We start from the raw sequence: 21,139 nt of genomic DNA, 5'->3' as shown, positions 1-21,139 counted from the left end.
TCTTGTCTAGAGGCTGCAGAGTTAGTAGACGGTCCGTTCCTGAAATTGCGAAAGGAACGAAAATTAGATTTGTTCTTAGCCTTGAAAGGCCTATCCTGAGGAAGGGCATGGCCCTTTCCCCCAGTGATGTCTGAAATAATCTCCTTCAATTCCGGCCCAAAAAGGGTCTTACCCATGAAAGGAATATTAAGCAATTTTGTTTTGAACGACACATCCGCCGAACAAGATTTTAGCCAAAGCGCTCTGCGCGCAACTATTGCAAAACCTGAATTTTTCGCCGCTAATTTAGCTAGTTGAAAAGCGGCATCCAAAATAAAGGAATTAGCCAACTTTAGTGCGTGAATTCTGTCCATGACTTCATCATATGGAGTCTCCTTTTGGAGCGAATTTTCTAGTTCCTCGAACCAGGAATAATGCAAGAAATTGGTTGAAGAAGGAAACCTTGCTGAACAAATATCTTTTTAAGCAATCCTTCCAATTTTTTATCCATAGGATCTTTGAAAGCGCAACTGTCCTCAATGGGAATAGTTGTGCGCTTGGCCAACGTAGAAACTGCCCCCTCAACCTTAGGGACTGTTTGCCATGCGTCCCTTCTGGGGTCGACAATGGGGAACATTTTCTTAAATATAGGAGGTGGGACAAAAGGTATACCTGGTTTCTCCCACTCCTTGGTCACTATGTCCGCCACCCTCTTGGGTATCGGAAAGGCATCAGCGTGCACAGGGACCTCCTAAGAATTTGTCCATTTTGCACAATTTCTCTGGAATCGCCAAAGAATCACAATCATCAAGAGTAGTTAGCACCTCCTTAAGCAGGGCGCGGAGATGTTCTAACTTAAATTTAAATTCCACGATATCAGGTTCTGCCTGCTGAGAAACTTTTCCTGAATCAGAAATTTCTCCCTCACTGCCAATTCAGATTGGTGTGAGGGTATAACAGATAAATTATCGTCAGCGCCCACTTGCTCATCCTCTGTATTTAACACTGAGCAATCACGCTTTCTGGGAAATGCTGGCAGTTTGGATAAGAGATTTGCTATAGAATTATCCATTACTGCAGTTAATTGTTGCACAGTAACAAGCATTGGCGCGCTAGATGTACTAGGTATCGCCTGCGCGGGCAAAACTGGTGTTGACACAGAAGGAGAGGATGATGAACTATCCCCACTACCTTCATTTGAAGAATCATCTTGGGCAACCTTATTAAATGTGACAGTACTGTCCTTACTTTGTTTGGACGCCATGGCACAATTTGAACATACATTTAAAGGGGGAACCACCTTGGCCTCCATACACACAGAACATATGCTATCTGAAGGTATAGACATGTTAGACAGACTTTGGCAGGCTATTAATGCAATAAAACCGTTTTTAAACAAAACCGTTACTGTCTCTTTAAATAATAAAAAGAGCACACTTTATTTCTGAATGTCTGAAAAACTATGAAGGAATTATCCGATCTTTACCAAATTTCCCTAGTGTCCTAATGCTTTGAAAGTATTGCACACCAAATTTCAAGTCTCTAACCCCTTAAATGAGCAAACCGGAGCTAATTATTCAATTTACCAGTTTAAACCCACTACAGTCCCTGCCACATCCTTTGCTGCGGCTTTTACCTTCCTTTGGGGGTTATTCACCACAGAAATACGCCTTCTGAATTCGTTTTTTATGGCCACAGGACCCTCTCACATGAAGCTGCATGCACTGCTTCTAGAAGTAACTGCGCAACTGAGGCGCGAAAATGAGGCCTCCTCCCTCTGCATACCAGAGTGAAGGGGCCTTCCTGACACAATTAGGTGTCTAAACAACTGCCAGGCGTAATAACAACGTTCCCAAAAGTGTTTGAAAGTCACAAAACACTCAAAGTCATATAAATAATATATAAATCAATCGATTTTGCCCACAATAGTGTCAACCAGTATAGAGCCCATTTATAAGCCTTCATTCTGTTATGAGTCTAAGAAAATGGCTTACCGATCCCATAAGGGAAAATGACAGTCTTCTAGCATTACTATGTCTTGTTAGAAAAGAGTCTAGTCATACCTGGAGCAGAAAAGTCTGCCAACTGTTCCCCCCAACTGAAGTTCTCTCTGGTTTCAACAGTCCTGCGTGGGAACAGCAATGGATTTTAGTTACTGGTGCTAAAATCATACTCCTCTTAACAGAAATCTTCTTCACTTTCTGTTGTAGAGTAAATAGTACAAACCGGCACTATTTTAAAATAACAAACTCTTGATAGAAGAAATAAAACTACAACTAACACCACATACTCTTTACCATCCCCGTGGAGATGCTACTTGTTCAGAGCGGCAAAGAGAATGACTGGGAGGCGGAGCCAGAGGGGGAGCTATATGGACAGCTTTTGCTGTGCTCTCTTTGCCATTTCCTGTTGGGGAAGAGAATATCCCACAAGTAAGGATGAAGCTGTGGACCGGACACACTAATGTAGGAGAAATGACCCTTTCCTAACCAATCATAATCCTGTTTATTTATATAGTGTCAGAACGTGCATATGTAAAATTTGTAAATCTATATTTGACTCCTTTTGTGGGTGCATGTTTACTGAAATATATACTGCAGATAAATGAAAAATGTACTGTTCCTTTACTTTTAGGAAATGCATATAAATGATCTAGTCATTGTAAACCACTGGAACTAGGTTTACTTTTTTCTTTCATGCTACATAATTATGCTAAGTACTATAAGCTTTTATTTTTTAATCAAAGGCGGTAACCCTGTGAATTAGTAATTGAGTAGTAGTTGCATATGGCTTTATAATCTTAGTTGTCTTCAAGATAAAAATTTATACAATCAGTGTATAATTCTAAACATATATAATCTTTATAATTTTATTTTTTACACATTTTTAGGAGTTTGCGTTTATTCTGTTTATCAGTGAACTAATGCATTATGGGGGTTTTATAATTTTTATTTATTCCTAAACAGGAACGATGGTACATTTTGTACCTAAAACCTATCAAAATACATCGTAGGAAATTTGATAGTAAGGGAATTGAAATTGAACCCAACTTTAGTGACACCAAGAAAGTGACCACTGGCTTCCTTATGTCATCTTTCAGTAGGTATCCATTTTTAATTAAGCATTTTGGATTAATCACATTCATTATTATTTTTTTTTTTATTATTCATTATACTTCTAACCATAAAAAACAGGGTGGATAAAAATGATTTAAAAAACAAAAATTGTTTGAGGATTTTTTTTTTTTATCTAAAGATAGTTTCTATTTATAATCCAAAGGTTAATAATCCTGAAATATAGATTAGTTTTAAATTATATAGCAAGATGCTGTATATTCATGGCTGTGATGGTTTTTTTTGGGTACATTTTATTCCATTAATCCATTCGTGTCATTCTCTCCCAAATGTTTTTGTCAGATTATTTTGGACAATTTTTTTATCTTGAATATATTATTAGTTTTCTTTTGTAGTTCTCAAAACTGTGCATTTATGTCTGCAGAAATAACATGACCCTTTTTCGCAGCACAATGCTATAAAATTAACATATAGAGTTGATAAATAGACCTTTAAAGGGACATAATCATGAAAGATAACATTTGGGTTTCAGATAGTGCATACAGTTTTCAGATAACTTTTATTATCAGATTTGCTTCATTCTAAAGGAATTCTTTGTTGAAGGAGACCAATGCTGTACCGGGGCCTAGCTGAACACATTGGGTGAGGCAGTGACAAGCAGCTAGCTCACAGTAGTGCATTGCTTCTGAGCCTACCTGTGTATGCTTTTCAACAATGGATACCAAGAGAGCACAACAAATTGGTCTATGTCTATTTAATAATATATAACCAAATCAGTAATGGTCTGCTATAACTGGAAAAAATAATCTGAAAACTTATTATTCTAAAATGAAAACCATGATTTAAATCTATTTACATCAGTCTTACTAACTAGTGATTTATATCAATTTGCTTTAAATCAAATCCACTCTGATAAAAAATGAATTATTTTTATCTTTTCTGTTTATTGTCCTTGTTTATTGTCCTTTTTATTCTTCTGGTTACCAAAGAAAAACATATGATCTGCATACCAGTGATCGTTCATTATTTTAAGTCAACCTTCAACAGCATAATTGCCCCCCCCCCCCCCCAGTATTTAAGTTAATTAGGGTCCTAGGACTCTAGGAGTAAACAAAGCAAGTTTAATTTTGGCTACAATCCCCCTTTTTTATTCTAGAGTGGAAGAAGTCTACAGTTATTTAAATGTCCTCTGACACATGGGTGTGATCTTTAAAGGCACAGTCTTGGCAAAATTTAACTTTCATGATTCAGATAGGGCATGCAGTCTTCCAATTTACTTTTATCATCAAATTTGCTTTGTGCTCTTAGTATTCTTTGTTGAAAGCTAAACCTAGGTATGCTCATGCTAATTTATAAGCCATTGAAAGTGCATTCTGGCAGTGATTGGCAAATGCAAGTCTGTCAAAAGAACTGAAATAAGGGGGCAGTCTGCATAGGCTTAGAGACAAGATAATCGCAGAGGTAAAACTTATATTAATATAACTGTTTATGGGGAATGGGTAATAAAGGGATTATCTTTTTAAAAAAATATTCTGTAGTAGACTGTCCCTTTTTAAAGGACCATTCAACACTAGATTTGCATAATCAACAAATGCAAGATAACAAGATAATGCAATAGCACTTAGTCTGAACTTCAAATGAGTAGAAGATTTTTTTTTTTTTTTTCTGACAATTTTTAAAGTTATGTCTCTTTCTCTTTTTTTGCCTATTATGTCTTTCAGAGACTGCATATAGTTTTAAAAAAAAGGGAATAAAATAGACCATAGTATAGAATTACTTCACAATATCATTTTCACTACAATGAGAATAAGCTCTCTGTATGTTCTAAAAATGAGTATTCACCAAAGTGCATAAGATCATTCCAAAGGAGTTCCAGCAGCTGTAGCAGCCCAAAGCCATAAGTGGTCCTCCTGAGGATCTATATGTGGCCCCTATTTTGTCCTTTGTATAAAGACTGGATATCCCCTTTTTTTTTCATAAACACACAGACACATTTGGTCTATTTTACTACAAAAAACCAACTGAACTGATGCTCACCCCACTTAATCAACTTTCCTCCCCACCCATAACCATCTGTTTAAGAATATTGTTTAGTGCTTTTTAGCATTCTGTTTCGTAAGGCATAAATTCAGGACTTTAGAGGTAATTTTTGTTAAAGGGTTAATTTACTAATGATGCTGTAAAGCGCTGCTAATTTGATCTGTGGCAGTTTCTGCTCTTGACTAGCAGTGCTTTGCAACACCATAGCAGTACTTAAAGGGACATTGAACCCAAAAAAAAATTCTTTTGTGATTCAGATAGAGCATGCAATTTTAAGCAACTTTCTAATTTACTCCTATTATCAAATTATTTTCATTCTCTTGGTATCTTTATTTGAAATGCAAGAATATAAGTTTAGATGCCGGACCATTTTTGGTGAACACACTGTTATTCTTGCTGATTGGTGGGTAAATTCACATACCAATAAACAAGTGCTTTCCATGGTCTGAACCAAAAAAATAGCTTAGATGCCTTTTTCAAATAAAGAAAGCAAGAGAACGAAGAAAAATTGATAATAGGAGTAAATTAGAAAGTTGTTTAAAATTTCATGCTCTATCTGAATCACAAAAGAAAAAAATTGGGTTCAGTTTCCCTTTAAAATGTGTTTAGCTCCTTTGTGGGGGTTAAATACATAACGTTGCAGGGTCGCTAGTTATAAAATGACATACTCTAACGAATTAGAGCATGTCATTTTATTACCAAATGACCCTTTAATTAATAACTATTTTACATAAAAACAAAGCAATAATAAAATAAGTGGATACTTTTTTTTTATTTTTATTATAGGAACGTTTGACATTACAAAAACAACTAAACAAATAGACATCACATCGGTCTCATTTCTGTACAAATTCCATAGTAAAAAAGAAGAAAATTAGAAATATATATTTCTAACAGGGCTCAAAATTTCTAATAGCCATTGGCGAATGGAAATTTAACAGTGGCGAGTGGATGTCTACAAATATTATCTAAAGGGATATTATATATCCATAAAAGGGCAAGGATATGTTATTCCTATAGTGACCCTAGTAGTGCTTAGACTGTTACTTCTGAGAGGGTAAACAGGGGCGCAGAGAGAGATTGGAGAGGAAAAGTGGAGAAAAAGATAGTGTTAAGAGAGTGGAGAGAGAATAAGAGATTTGAGAGAGAAGAGAGGGGGTAAAAAGAGAGATTGAAGAGGGAGTGGAGAAAGATAGAGGAGAAATAATAATTATAAAACAATTTTTCCAGGTCTATGAGCTCACATTAATGTCAACACTTTCAGTTCAACAACTTCTTTTTTTCTGTCCAGATGTTGGTTTTCCCCAGAACCATAGTTGATGTTGCTAACTGCTATGCACTTATTTTTGTTAATGTATTACTGTAGGTATCATTATTTAATTTATGGTATATAACAAAAAACAATATTAAAAAAAATACTGCACAATAAGGTGTTTCACATAGGCAAACAGAGAGGGTTAGTGGGTGGGATCAAAAGTAGCGAGTAACATTTTGGGGTGACTAGTAGCTTCGGTCTTGAAATTTTGAGTCCTGTTTATAACATAAGATAATATATATCTATATATATATATATATATATATATATATATATATATATATATATATATATATATATATATATATATATATATTAGAAAAATTCCTTACTATCATAATTTATTATAAGTAAGCATACAATAAACTTAATCATACATATTGACCTCCCTTTTAATCATTCATATTGGGGTATTCCTCCCTTTCTATAGCCTTCTGTAGAAATTTTCGATCCTGGAAAAGAGTAGATTTGAATATGGGTAATCAGTGGTCCCATTTAACAAAATAAATGTTTTATTTTAGTTTCTGACTCAATTGCTGTGTCATATTGCTCAATTACTGGTTGGGAACGTAGAAGTTGGAAATCCAAGAAAGGGCCCAACTTTCAATATTCAGAACCTTACTATTCACCTATTTATTTGGACTGTTAAATAACAGGAAGACATAATTATCTTGCAGTCTAATTGAACTTTTACTCAATTTATTATACCATAAGTTATTTTTATTCCAAATTTTTTTGGATCTTGGGGCAACTCCAAAAACAATGTGTATTTGCAGCAGGAGCTTGAAGCTCCTCTATCCCATTTTGCCTTCATATAAGGCGTGACATACATCTTGTTTTTTATTATTTTCTTATGATATTCTATCCAAGCTGATGAAATAGTTGCTTTATCTACTAGTACAAAACTTCTTTGAATAAATAGACTCTACTTGTTCTTCATTACTTTATTAAATGCCAGTTGTTGGAAATCTTTTGTATGTTATCCTGACCTTTGAAACTTTTTAGTCTTATATAGGGTAGAAATATATCTCTTACCCACTTTGTATAAATTTGTGGGATTTTAATTTTACCCCAAAAATCCTGTTTGACCTTTATGGTCAATCAGGCTAGCAGAGAAATCTTTCTGAAAATCTTCTATTATATGTTTACTTATATCATGACTGTCATGGCAGCTTCTACCTGCTATATTAATTAATTGCTTCTATTGATTGTGTGTTCTGTTTGAGCCTGGCCAAATTAGCTACATTTCCCCCTGCTTTCCCTCCATGCCTGTAAATAACAAAAAAGGTTTTTGTTCTTAAATCATCTGTCTTAGTTTTTTAAATTTAGAAAGATCTTAACTTTTTAAATGGGTTCTATCTATCCCAGCTTTCTTTTGGTAAGGTCACTAATATAAAAACTAAAACAGTTGTGAAACTGACTAGCTAATTGTAGATCTCTATCTTGTATTTTCAGTTTATTTTTACTAAATAAGCCTTTATCTCCCCTCTTATAACTGCCTTAAAAGTTTCCCATAAAATTTCAGTTTTTGTCAATATACAAGAAATTAAATGTATAAAATTCTTTCCATTCTCTCTCTCATCGATGTTTTAAAATGAGGTTTAGAGGTGAGATAACTAGGGGGAAAAACCTACCAATATTGTTCTTATTGAAGCCCCTATTGCTTGATCTGACAGAACAATTTCTTAATATCTGCCTTCATTCCAATACCAAGAAATTTCTGTTACCAGAAAAACATCTAATCTGGACATTGTTTTGTATGATTTACAGTTACAAGAATATATTCTAGTATCAGGATTTTGAATCCTCCAGATATCCTTTAAACCTAGGCTAGAGCAAAAATGTTTAGTAAACTTTGCTTCTTGTATACTATTTCAAAAAGAGTTATTGAAAATAGGTCTGCAGGGGCGCTTATATAAAAAATAACATGAGCATAAATCATACAAAAGTGAATCAAAGTGTGTACAGATAGTGACACACAGTAGTCACCCTGATAATAGGATATACATCATATATTAAACTCAAATAAGTTTTCAGTACATCAAGGGTTAATATTCCTATGACGATTTCAGGGTCAGCGAAGGATACATCACTAAATTGATTCCTCAAACATTCCATGAAACTAACTTAAAGAGACGGTCTACACAAAAATTGTTATTGTTTAAAAACATCGATAACACCTTTACTACCCATTCCCCAGCTTTGTACAACCAACATTGTTAGATTAATATAACTTTATAACATTTAAACCTCTATATTTCTGCCTGTTTCAAAGGCTCTATTGACAGCCTCTTAATCAAATGCTTTTTATTTGCTTTTCACAACAGGAGACTGATGGTTCATGTGGGCCATATAGATAACTGTGTTAAAGCCCGAGGAGTTTTTTAAGATTTAGCACAACACAGTACTAAATGCAAGTCAATAGATAATAAATAAATAAATAAATAAATAAATAACTAAATAAATAGTCATATGACCAGGGGGCTGTCATAAGATGCTTAGATACAAGGTAATCACAGAGGTAAAAAGTGTATAAATATAATTGTGTTGGTTATGCAAAACTGGGGAATGGGTAATAAAGGGATTATCTATTTTTTAAAACGATAAAAATTATTTTGTAGACTGTTCCTTTTAACATGTTCTTTCTTACTAAAAATATATAAAGCAATCACACCATAAATAGTAAATAATGGAGAAGAGACAGGGTTGGGGAGAGAGAGAGAGAAAAAAAAAATCCTCTCTGCTTGGTGTTCCAAAAACAAATGAAACTATTTACAGAATCCGCATTTTCCATAATCCATATCATAAAACATTGTACTAACACATTAATGCCTTCATATCAAGTTCACATAATCAGCCTGGCAACAGAATGTTTCAATACATAGGCATTAGCCTTTTCCAGTCTATTTAAAACAATTGTTGCATCTTTAGTTACCTTCATTTTTGCATCATTGTTGCCGGTATACCTGCCTTTATTAATTTCATGTATACAGGGGCCATACCTTGCCTTTTCTGAGAGGTTTTGGCAGAGTAATCTTGAAATAACAGTATTTTATCGGAGCCTAGCATCAATGGTATTTTCTGTCAATAACTCCTCATTAAAGTAACCTTATCTTGAAAATTAAGATATTTCATTATGATAGGTCTAATGTTAAAGGGACATAATACTCATATGCTAAATCACCTGAAACTGATGCAGTATAACTGTAAAAAGCTGACAGAAAAATATTACCTGAGCATCTCTATGTAAAAAAGGAAGATATTTTACCTCACAATCTCCTCAGCTCAGCAGAGTAAGTTCTGTGTAAAAAGTTATACTCATCTGCTCCCAGCTGCAGGTAAAAAAATAAAAAAAATGAAGAAATGGACAGCAGCCAATCGGCAGTGCTGAGGTCATGAACTCTTACTGTGATCTCATGAGATTTGACTTAACTCTCATGAGATTTCATAGTAAGCTTCCTTTACCTGATTGGTGAAATAATATGAGAGTGCACGAGGCTCATCCCCTAAGCTGTCCTAGGACAGACACACTAAAATGCTGCTTAGAAATCCTTTACAATGGGAGGTGGCTACTGAGGAACTTTTGAGGTAAAATATCTTTCTTTTTTACATAGAGATGTTCAGGTGATTATTTTCTAGTCAGCTTTTTACAGCTATACTGTATCACTTTCAAGTGTTTAAACATTTGGGTATTATGGCCCTTTAAGTTCCATCTGTATATTTCTTTACTGGCCCTATTCTATGTGCTCTCTCAACCTGGAACGTTGGATGCTGAGTTGCTAATCTTAGCAACCTTGGAAATTGAACAGATGTATCTTGAAATTTGGGTGTTTCCGGTACTCCAATAATTCTGAGGTTATTTCTGCGTGAACGATCTTCAAGCAAGTCTACCCTACCCAGCATTAATTTAACTTGGGCTATCTGTTCCTCTAACATTTTGTTCTTGTTTAAAACTTACATCTTCTAATTCCAAAATCCTATTTTCTGCTTAATTTAATCTAATGGTAAATTGTTTAACTTCTTCTGATAGTACTGAGAAATCTTTCCTAAGTTTCTCAAATTGGGGTAACATCAATTCCACAATTTGCTTAACTATACCTTTTTTTTTATTATACATAATATTTATTTTAAGGTTTGTAGTGTTGAGTGAAAATAAGTATGTGTAACAGTTATTTACTTATTGAAAGCTGTTAAGGTCTTTCGGCAAAAACACAAGATATTGCAAATAAAAGGAATGTCTATTTTGATCATCCAGTAAATAAGCAATATTAGAATCCAACAATGCAGATGGATCATATTCCCACCTCTCTTTAATAGATATAAAAATTACATGGCCAGCAAATAAAGCTCTACTGCAATTATCAAAACCTATTTAAGTCTAAATCTTTGTATGCTGTCCTCCAATTTAAACTTGCAGAAACACTTTTTAGTTTTCCAAATCGTAGTTAAAAAGTTTCTATAAGCTATTAAAGCTATCAGAAATGAATCATCCCCTTTCTCCAGATATTAGAAAACCTTATAAGCTTTTAACTTGTGCAGATATTAATAAGAAAAAAATGCCCATCCATAACAGCAATCTTCTATATTCCAGCTGCTTTCTAACATCCAGAAAGTTACATGTTGTAGTCTCTACCATAGATCTTATGCCACAATATACTGTATGTAGTGGGGACTAACTTCTCTTGAGAGACGGTAGCTGGATTTCTCAGATTGACCCACCAGAAACTGGGAGAAAAGAAAAAAAAAATATATAATTTTCTGGGGGCTTGTAGAGGATTTTACTTTCCAGCTACATCAAGTACCAGCAGGCTAATAGCCATTTTTTTTTAGCTGTGTAGAAAGTATTAAAAGTGAACCATAGACTGTCAAAGTTCCCACTCCGATATTCCACCAGCTCTCCACAGTCTATTAGGTGTATATTGCATCCATCACCAAGATATATTCAGTATGCAATAGGTGCTTCTTTATACTTTGTCATAGATATTACAGCTTTGAAAAACAGGAGCAGCTGTTCTCAAAAGGAAGAGCAAGGGCCACAAATCAGTTCTGCTTAAAAGGACACTCAAGTCAATTAAACATTCATGATTCAGATAGTGTGCAATTTTGTACAGGGTCCCATACAATGGTGTAAGCATTGCGTCTCTCCAGCATCTTTTTTTTACTACCGCTTGGTATACTTTGTTGAAAAGTTTACCTAGGTAGGCTCAGAATCTGTTGATTGGTGGCTGCATATATGTCTCTTGCCATTGTTTCCCAGCTAGCTTCAAGTATTGCATGACTGCTTCTTCCACAAAGGATACCAAGAGAATAAAGCAAATTAGATAATAGAAGTAAATTGGAAACTTGTTTAAAAATGTTATGATCTATTAACATATATATATATATATATATATATATATATATATATATTTTTAGCTTCATGTCCCTTTTAAATGTATTTGTGTGAAATGTGAGCTAATGATGTCTATTTTCAGCATCTATATTGCAACTTACTTGCCAAACATACCATATAGATTGTATTATAATAACTATGAAATGATAAAGTTTGTGAACTCATTTTGCCTGTGTTGTGTTACCAGAGGTAGAAGCTAAAGGGGAAAGTGACAGAATCTCAACAGAAGAGCTGAAGGGTTTGGTGAATAAAGCTGAGCTGACAAAGATAAGTGACAGACTTGCTCCCAGTAGCACTGTGGCCTTTTGGCTACCCGAAGCGGAAATGGAAAAGACTGAACTTGAAATTGGGGAGCAGCTGAGAGTTAAAACCTTGGGAGATGGACCCTTTTTATGTACGGATTGCATTATGCTTAACATTGTATTGTTTATAAAACTGTGCTTCTTTAGTGTAGAAAAAAAAAGTGTTAAAACAAAGTAAACATAAAAAGAGATTGTGTTAAAAAAAAAAAAAAGACACTTGTTTTCTTGCAAAATGAACACTTAAAGGGACAGTTTACTCAAAAATTTTCTCCCCTTTAATTTGTTCCCAATGATCCACTTTACCTGCTGAAGTGTATTAAATTGTTTACAAGTATTTCCATTACCCTTATATTGGCATTTGAAATAGTTTATTTAGCCTGTGGTATCCCCACCCATCCTAAAAGTTTTTGGCCTCAAGGCCAAGCTGTGTAAACACAGCCAGTATAAGAAATTACACTCCCAGTGGGATATAGAAGAGATACGGTAATAAAATGTTAATTTTCCATTGTTCTCTACATGTATTAGTGATTGATTGATGTACAGATATAAGATAAAGAAGCAGGTATATATACACAATGTGATAAAGTAATGAGATCTGATTATACCTACAAGCTCAACCCATTTTATTAGGTTGTGGCTTCAAAACACAAAATCAGTTAATTCATAGACACAAATAAGCCTTAAAAAAGCAAATATCATACATTTTATACTTTGCAGCTGGTAAAAAAAGTAATTGGAAACACATTAAGGAAAAACATTTTGTATAGTATACTGTCCCTTTAAATTCTAATTGTAGCCACTGCCTGCAGTTAGATAAGGGAGCAGACATGCTGAGAATTTAAGTTTCATTCTGTCTCTACTAAGCATGGGCAAAACAATGAGCTGTCTCTAGTATTCACTGAATGGTAGACCAGCTCATGTTACTCCTAAAGATTTATTACATCACTTTAGATTTGCCTCCTTGTATAGATCCCAGACCCCTTGTGGCAGTGACGTCAGAGACTGGTGAGGCAGTGGCTAGGATACACCTTCATTCTTTAGATATCCTTTGTTGAAGAAATAGCAATGCACATGGGTGAGCCAATCACATGTGGTATCTATGTGCAGCCACCAATCAGCAGCTACTGAGCATATTTAGATATGATTTTCAACAAAGGATATCAAAAGAATGAAATAAATTAGATATTAGATGTAAATTGGAAAGTTATTTAAATTTGCATATGGGATTGATATGGGTTTCATGTCCCTTTAAATGGTGTCTTGGAAAACTGGTCAACTTAGTAAACATCTGATTTTAGTCTCAAAGGATTGTAACAAACTCTTGCCAGATAACACAAGGCTTGCTGTGATCATGAGATCTAGAAATCCATGCCCATTAAAATATGTTTAAAACATACTTTTTACTTTAATGCTGCAAATTATGCTTATAGATTCTTTCATTATTCAGTAAATATAAAAATGTCTTGATCCAGTGGCGGCTGGTGAAATTTAAAGATGGTGGGGCGCTTGACCCCACCCCTTTAAATAAAGCCACACCATCAGGTGGCACTACCAATTCATTAATTAAATAAATAAAAGGTAGACAGAAACACAGAAAAGCATTCGGGGGGAGAGAGACACAGAGGGTTAGAGAGAAAGAGAGAGAGACACAATCACACACAGAGGGGTGAGAGAGAGAGACACAATCACACACAGAGGGTTAGAGAGAGAAAGAGAGAGAGAGAGACACAATCACACACAGAGGGTTAGAGAGAGAGAGAGACACACAATCACACACAGAGGGTTAGAGAGAGAGAGAGACACACAATCACACACAGAGGGTTAGAGAGAGAGACACAATCACACACAGAGGGTTAGAGAGAGACACAATCACACACAGAGGGTTAGAGAGAGAGAGACACAATCTCACACACAGGGTTAGAGAGAGAGAGAGACACAATCTCACACACAGGGTTAGAGAGAGACACAATCACACACAGAGGGTTAGAGAGACACATAAGGGATGAGAGAGTCTGAGGGGGAGGAAGAGAGACAGAGAGAGAAAGAGACCATGGGGGAGAACAACACATAAGGAGATAGATAGATAGATAGACACACACACAAGGGGGGGGGGGGGACCACTGCATTTTTAAGTAATAAAACAGCAGAGCTACAGAGACTAAGTGAGACTATAACTAAATGAGACCATACATTAGTGTGCAGTACAAAGGCAAGCTGCTAAGTTAGTGGGTGTAAAGTTTGAGTAAACAAAATACAAAAACGATCCTTTGCTGTAAAAGAGTAAAAAAAACACTAAACCACATTCATTAAATTATCATTTTCACAAACAGAATCCCTTTCAGTAAAATCTTACTTTAATAAGATGTGGCTGAAACAGTGCTCTCTGTGCCTCTCTCTTACTGCTCTGTAAGAATTCAGGAAGTGACAGTGGCACATTCCACTGCACTTAGAGGGGAAGAACAGAACTCTCTTTTTCACTTTTGCAAAGCTAGCAGGTTCACAGGACAGCAACAAAATAAATTAAAGTTGTTTTTTTCCGTTTTTGTTTTGTTTTATATCATTTAACATCCAGCCCCAACCCTAAGTTCCACTTACTAATGCCTCTCACTGGATTGGTTCAGCCCAAATAGGACTGCCTCAAATAAGCAGTTAATGGGCAATGCAATGATCTTAACCACTTTCATCCAGTAGGTGGCGCAGCATGTTGTGTAATGGTGGGCAGACCTGCTTGTGCCTCTCCATTGCACAACATGTAGCTGTGAAAAAAAAAATGCTGGGGAAAAAAAAATACAATTTTTTTTTTTTTTTTTTTTTTTTTTTTAAAAGCCAATAAAAAAATATATATTTTTGCCCATATGAGAGGTGAAGCACTGCCTCACCTGCCTCTAGTGACTGCACATCACTGCCTTGTGGGGCTGTGAAAGGAAGTAATGGACACTGCGCAAATTAAGGTGTTCACAATGAAATCAACTGTTTTATACATCACTTTAAGGACAATTGCCACAGCCCTATTGTTATCCCCAAAAACTTGAAATGATTATTTTATTTTTGAGAATTTTGACAAACATCTGCTGTACCACTATATTGTAATAAAATTCAACAAATCCCAAATCTGAGAGATAATGAGTGTGCAACAGAAGCATGTTATTTAGTGGATGCTGGGTACATCATGCTATGAAAGCGATAAGCAGAAGTTTAAAAATATTTACAATTGAAACAGTATTGCCTATAATTATGTCAGAAGAGATTATGTTGACATATTGAAAAGTGATCATTTTATAAGTAGATAAACATGAGCCGTCTTGTGAGTGAATCATTAACTAAATGAGGCATGTGAGTAAATAGATGAACACATGTTCATGAGAGTATTTTTTTTTTAACTGCATAGATTAACCTGTTCTTGTTGTCTTTAGTTTCTGTAGCGAAAGTAGATGGTGGTACAGTGACCAAATGTAACTTTGCTGGAGATGCTCAAACCGGGGCTTCCTGGACAGATAACATAATGTCTAAGAAATCACAAAGCAGTGCAGAGATCCTTGAGCCTCGGGGGCAAGGGGATGGCGCTGAAGATGATGAATGGGTATGTAATCTTTTGAAGCTAACACTAACTTCAACTTTTTTGTTTTCTAGCTTCCAAGCATTATTAAAGGGACAGTAAAGTCAAAATTAAACTTCCATGATTCAGATAGAACATGCATTTTTTTTAACAACATTACAATTTTTTTCTATCAAATTTGCTTCATTCTCTTGGTATTTTTTTTTTTTTTTATTGAGTAAAACTAGGTTGGCTCATAAGAAGAGCTCAGGAGTGTGCACGTGTCTTTAGTACTCTATGGCAGCAGTGTTTTGCAGCATTGTGTAACAAAGCTACAAATAATACTGCAAAACACTGCTGCCATAGAATACTAAAGACACATGCACTCTCCTGAGCTCTTATGAGCCTAACTAGTTTTACTCTTCAATAAAAGATACCAATAGAACAAAGCAAATTTGATAAGACGTAAATTAGAAAGTTGTTTATAATTGCATGCGCTATCCGAACCATGAAAGTTTTTAAATTTTACTTTACTGTCCCTTTAAATGAAGACTTGGCTAAGGATGGAGATGATTATAGTCTAGAAAGGTTCTTTTTAATTCAAAGATCTAATGTTCTTTTTCTCCAGTTGATTTTTATCTATTTATGTAACTTCTGTTTTCCACGTTCAATACTCTTCTCCGCCCACTTCCTAATACAACTTCTCTCTCAGGTCAAGATTTTGCCAGCCACTTCAATAACAAAATTGACTCCTTCAGATATAAAATCAGCTCTCAACATACTACCAATCTCCCATCCCTTCAAAAGCTCACAATCATCCAAAATCCATATGGCCATAAATTTAGCTATTTTGCCCCTGTTAGAGGAAGAAGTTTCTGCCGTTATACTGTCCTCCCACCTCGCTACCTGTCCCCTAGAACCTATTTCCTCACAGCTTCTCCCCTCCCTCTCTTCTACCCTTACCCCTATACTCACACACATCTTCAACCTCTCCCTCAGCACTGGTATATTTCCCTCATCTCTAAAACATGCACTGGTCACACCTATCCTCAAAAAACCTTCTCTCGATCCAACCTTCCCATCCAACTACCATACTATTTCCCTACTCCCTCTTGCCTCAAAGCTACTTGAAAAGCTAGTATATGCACGCCTATCCCATTTCCTTACACTAAACTCTCTTCTTGACCCACTGCAATCTGGATTTAGTCCCCATAACTCCAGAGACAATAATTGTCAAGGTTACCAATGACTTACAGCAAAATCCAAAGGCCACTCTCTCTGCTTATCTCCTTGATCTGTCTGCAGCCTTTGACACTGTTGACCACCCTCTTTTGTACCAAACTCTCCAATCCTTCGGCATCTGCGACACAGCTCTCTCGTGGTTCTCTGCCTATCTATCTAACCGTACCTTTTTAGTGTAGCCTTCTCTGGAGCATCCTCTGCCCCGTTACAACTTTCTGTTGGGGTACCTCAAGGCTCTGTCCTTAGTCCCCCTCTCTTTTAAATCTACACATCATCATTAGGTTCCTTTAATAAAGTCCTACGGCTTTCAATACCATTTGTATGCCGATGACACCCAAATCTATCTCTCTGCACCAGACCTACCTCCTTCCTTACTAACCCGTGTCACTAACTGCCTTTCTCATCTTGGATGTCCTCTCACTACCTTAAGCTAAGGTAACTGAACGCCTCATTTTTTTCCCCCTTCCTCCAAAATCTCCACCCCCAATTTTCTATAACTGTTGATAATTCCATCATTACTCCTACCCCGCATGCCTGATGTCTTGGGGTCACACTTTGCTCAGACCTTTCTTTCACCCCTCACATTCAGTCCTTGGCTAAAGCCTGCCGCTTCCACCTTAAAAACATCTCTAAAATTAAGACATTTCTTACACAAGACACAGCTAAGGTTTTAATCCACACTCTCATCCTTTCCTGCCTCGACTATTGTAACTCCGTCCTCTCTGGTCTTGCTAGCTTTCACCTAGCTCCTTTACAATCCATAATGAATTACTCTGCCAGACTCATCTTCCTTACATGTCACTCTTAATCTGCTGCACCTCTCTGCCAATCCATTTACTGGCTTCCTACTTGCCTCCAGGAAAAAAAAACACAAAATCCTCACTCTGACCCTTAGAATGTAAGCCCTATGAGTCCAGCTGTTTGTAGATCACCTTCTTAAAAGCTGACTACAACAGTGAAACTCTCGGCAGGGCCCTCTACCCATTTGATCCCTGTAAATGTTATCTTGTATACCGCCTATGCTTATAGCGCTGCAGAATCTGTTGGCGCTCTACAAATACCCTGACAATAAAATAATAATTATGCAATTTTAGGTAAAATAGAGCAGATTAGCATAATGCAAATCTATCAGGTAACCATCATTGTTATAGCAATAATATCATATATCAGTGCTCATAAGCCCATCATTTAAAGAGGGGCTTAGTTTATTTTCAATTAATGATGTAATATTCACTTTTAGTGTGAGGGCTTAAGTTCTAGCACTGTTCATATATTGTGATTGTTTTTTTCTATGCAGATCATTTAGTCAAGTAACCTTTAGATGCACCAATTTAAAGATTACACATTCCTCTTTCAAAAGGTGTATCTTGTGTTATGTATATATACATTCGACTTGGGTAACTTATTTGTGTCTACAGACCCTTGGTAGAGCACATTGCTCCTGCTCTAGTCTCTCAGTATGGGTTTGTCTCATTGTTAGAATGGAACTTGCATTGTGCCTGATGCTTCCTTTGCTTTTTGCTTCTAGGATGACTAAGAAGACAGAAGTAGAAGGTGCCCATACAGCTCTCATTTTGTACTCCATGGAATATAAATCTTAGCCACGAAACAAAGGAACGGTCATCTCCTATTTTCAGTTTAATACCTGTGACATTCATTTATCTCCAGTCTCTAAAATCTATTAGAATTTTGACAACCTTCATAGCATCTTTGCTGAGTGTATCACACACATACAGAGCCTATGTAAGTCAAGCTGGCATTGCTGCCTTTTTAAAGGACCAATCGGCAGGCTTCTCCTGCAATGCAATGAAAGATACTGATTTGTTTTTTTTTTTAAATATATCAAACAAATGTGAATATTTAATGCTGTGCTTGAATAGCATTATTTAATTCTCAAATTGGTAGTCACAGTTTGGTTCTGTATTTGTTAAAACCTTAAGCTATCCCTAAAGCATGATTCAAAACCCCCTAGAATGTATGATTATAGCTAATTGTCTATTATTCAGCCATCTATTTCATTATCTTAATAAATGCAGTTGTTCTAAATATTACTGCTTGTATCTTTTAAATATTTTATATGCAGGTTTGTATGAAGCTGAACAGTAAAATGAATACATATGTTCATTCTAAACGGATTTAAAAAAAAAAAAATATTTATTCAAAGGTAAGCAGGTGTACAATGCATAATATCAACAAACTTATCACCCAGCTTTCATTTAGAATGTGAACATGTATATGTGTAATTCCATTTCTTGAATATATAATTTGATATGACACATTTTTATGATTGTTTATAATTTAATAAACTTGTTGAGAAACTTTTGGTCTGTTCTAAAAGTTTTTAAGGGGAATATTATCAGGGTACAATTTGTTCACCATTTTGAATAATCTGTAAATGAATAACAAAAAGACAATGCAAAAGCACTGTTTGTATTTCAAATGAGTAGTAGATGGGTTTTTTTTTTTTTTTCCTTACAAATTTTAAAATGTATTCTATTTTCCTTGCAACTGCATCATGTGACTGCTATCAGCCAATAACAAAATACATATGTGAATTATTGCACATGCTCAGTAAAGTCTGGTGTTTCAGAAAGTGTGCATATAAAAAGATTGTGTACTTTTAGATAAATTTGTGTGCTCTGTGTTTCTCAACCTCCGTTCTCAAGTACCCCCAACAGGCCAGGTTTTCATTATAGCTGAACTAGAGTACAGGTGCAATAATCAGCTGGCCTGTTGGGGGTAACTGAGGACCGCAGCTTAGAAACACTGCTCTATCTCAATCATGAATGTTTTATTTTGACTTTAGTTTCCCTTTTTAAAATCTTGATTTTGTGGATAAAAAAATGCTTTGTGAGTATTAATTTCATGTCATTAAAGGCACAGTCTACAATAGAATTTTTATTATTTTAAAAGATACATAATCCCTTTATTACCCATTCCCCAGTTTTGCACAACCAACACAGTTATATTAATATACTTTTTACCTCTGTGATAACCTTTATATGTAGGCATCTTCTGACAGCCCCCTGACTTATTATCTATTGACTTGCATTTAGTATTGTGCTGTGTTAACTCTTAAATAACTCCCCGTGCCTGAACACAGTGTTATCTATATGGCCCATATGAACTAACAGTGTCTTGTTGTGAAAAGCAATTAAATATTAATGTGATCCGAGACAACCTGCACAATCATGACAACACGACAGAAAGATCCAAGTTGTAAAGGGAACAAAGACTGGGTGGATCTGGAGGCTCCTCCCGGATTCTGGTCATATTGGGCGGGCCAACAGGATAGTCTAAACCACTCTGTAAGGGTGGTAAGCTTTTGAATTACCTCAGTTTTATTTTCATCATGTTCATTTAGATTAGCTAAGTTGATGCTGTTTTGTTTACAGAAGTACCACTGGGTGGCATTGTTAGACACCCAGAAACATTAGCTCCATAACACTCCCAGACTGCGATAGAGCATGTCAAGCTTTAAGCACATACCTGACTATTACCCTCCGCAACAAAGCTGGCTTATGGATACTGGTGATTCTGACAAAAATAGGGGAAAGTAAAATAGCCCAGGATAGATCTAACCAATATCCCCTTCCCTCCACCCTTGTGCTTTCCCCATTCTCTCCCACTACCCCCAAGTCATGGCTCACAACCCCCTCCAACCTCTCCCCTCCACCCCTCCCTGGACCCTCACCCAGTTGAAAAGGGGTAAAATACTCAGGAAGGAGAACACTTTACCTTGTCTAAGCATATGTTTTTCAAACTTGTCATGACTTTTTATGTACTGATTGTTTCAAAGTATTGTGATTGATGCTTTGCATCTATGGTGTATCCCCACTGAGTTTTGAAAATAAAGTATTTAAAAAAAAAAAAAAAAAGTGATAAGAGGCAGCCTTCAAGGTCTTAGAAATTAGCATATGAGCCTACCTAGGTTTAGTTTCAACTAAGATTACCAAGATCACAAAGCAAATTTGATGATAAAAGTAAATTGGAAAGTTGATTAAAATTACAAGTCCTATCTGAATAATGAAAGTTTAATTTTGACTAGACTGTCCATTTTTAACCTGATTTTACTGCTGCAATAAATTAACATGATTGCACGGATGCACTGAGAAATAAATTCAGGTAGCAGAAACTTACTGGCCCATGATACCCAAATGTTGAAACACTTTGTTGAAAGTTGTTGTTGAAATGTTGAAAGTGATGGAGCACAGCTGTAAAAAGCTGACTAGAAAATATCATCTGAACATCTCTATGTAA

General features: G+C 35.7%; 1 protein-coding gene across 1 annotated transcript in view; it reads left to right on the top strand.

Moving 5' to 3' along the window:
• Positions 1-18,493, top strand: part of ARPIN (actin related protein 2/3 complex inhibitor) — a 30,275-nt gene extending 11,782 nt beyond the window's left edge. Inside the window, exons 3-6 of the mRNA XM_053717685.1 lie at positions 2,946-3,078; positions 11,988-12,194; positions 15,516-15,682; positions 18,408-18,493. Coding sequence (XP_053573660.1) covers positions 2,946-3,078; positions 11,988-12,194; positions 15,516-15,682; positions 18,408-18,416 — 516 coding nt within the window. The 3' untranslated portion in view covers positions 18,417-18,493. The remainder of the gene's footprint in view (positions 1-2,945; positions 3,079-11,987; positions 12,195-15,515; positions 15,683-18,407) is intronic.
• Positions 18,494-21,139: the final 2,646 nt, after the last annotated feature.

Source organism: Bombina bombina, chromosome 6, assembly GCF_027579735.1.
Source record: "Bombina bombina isolate aBomBom1 chromosome 6, aBomBom1.pri, whole genome shotgun sequence".
NCBI lineage: Eukaryota > Metazoa > Chordata > Amphibia > Anura > Bombinatoridae > Bombina > Bombina bombina.
Note: the sequence above shows the minus strand (reverse complement) of the source record. Positions and strands in the feature narration are given on the sequence as shown.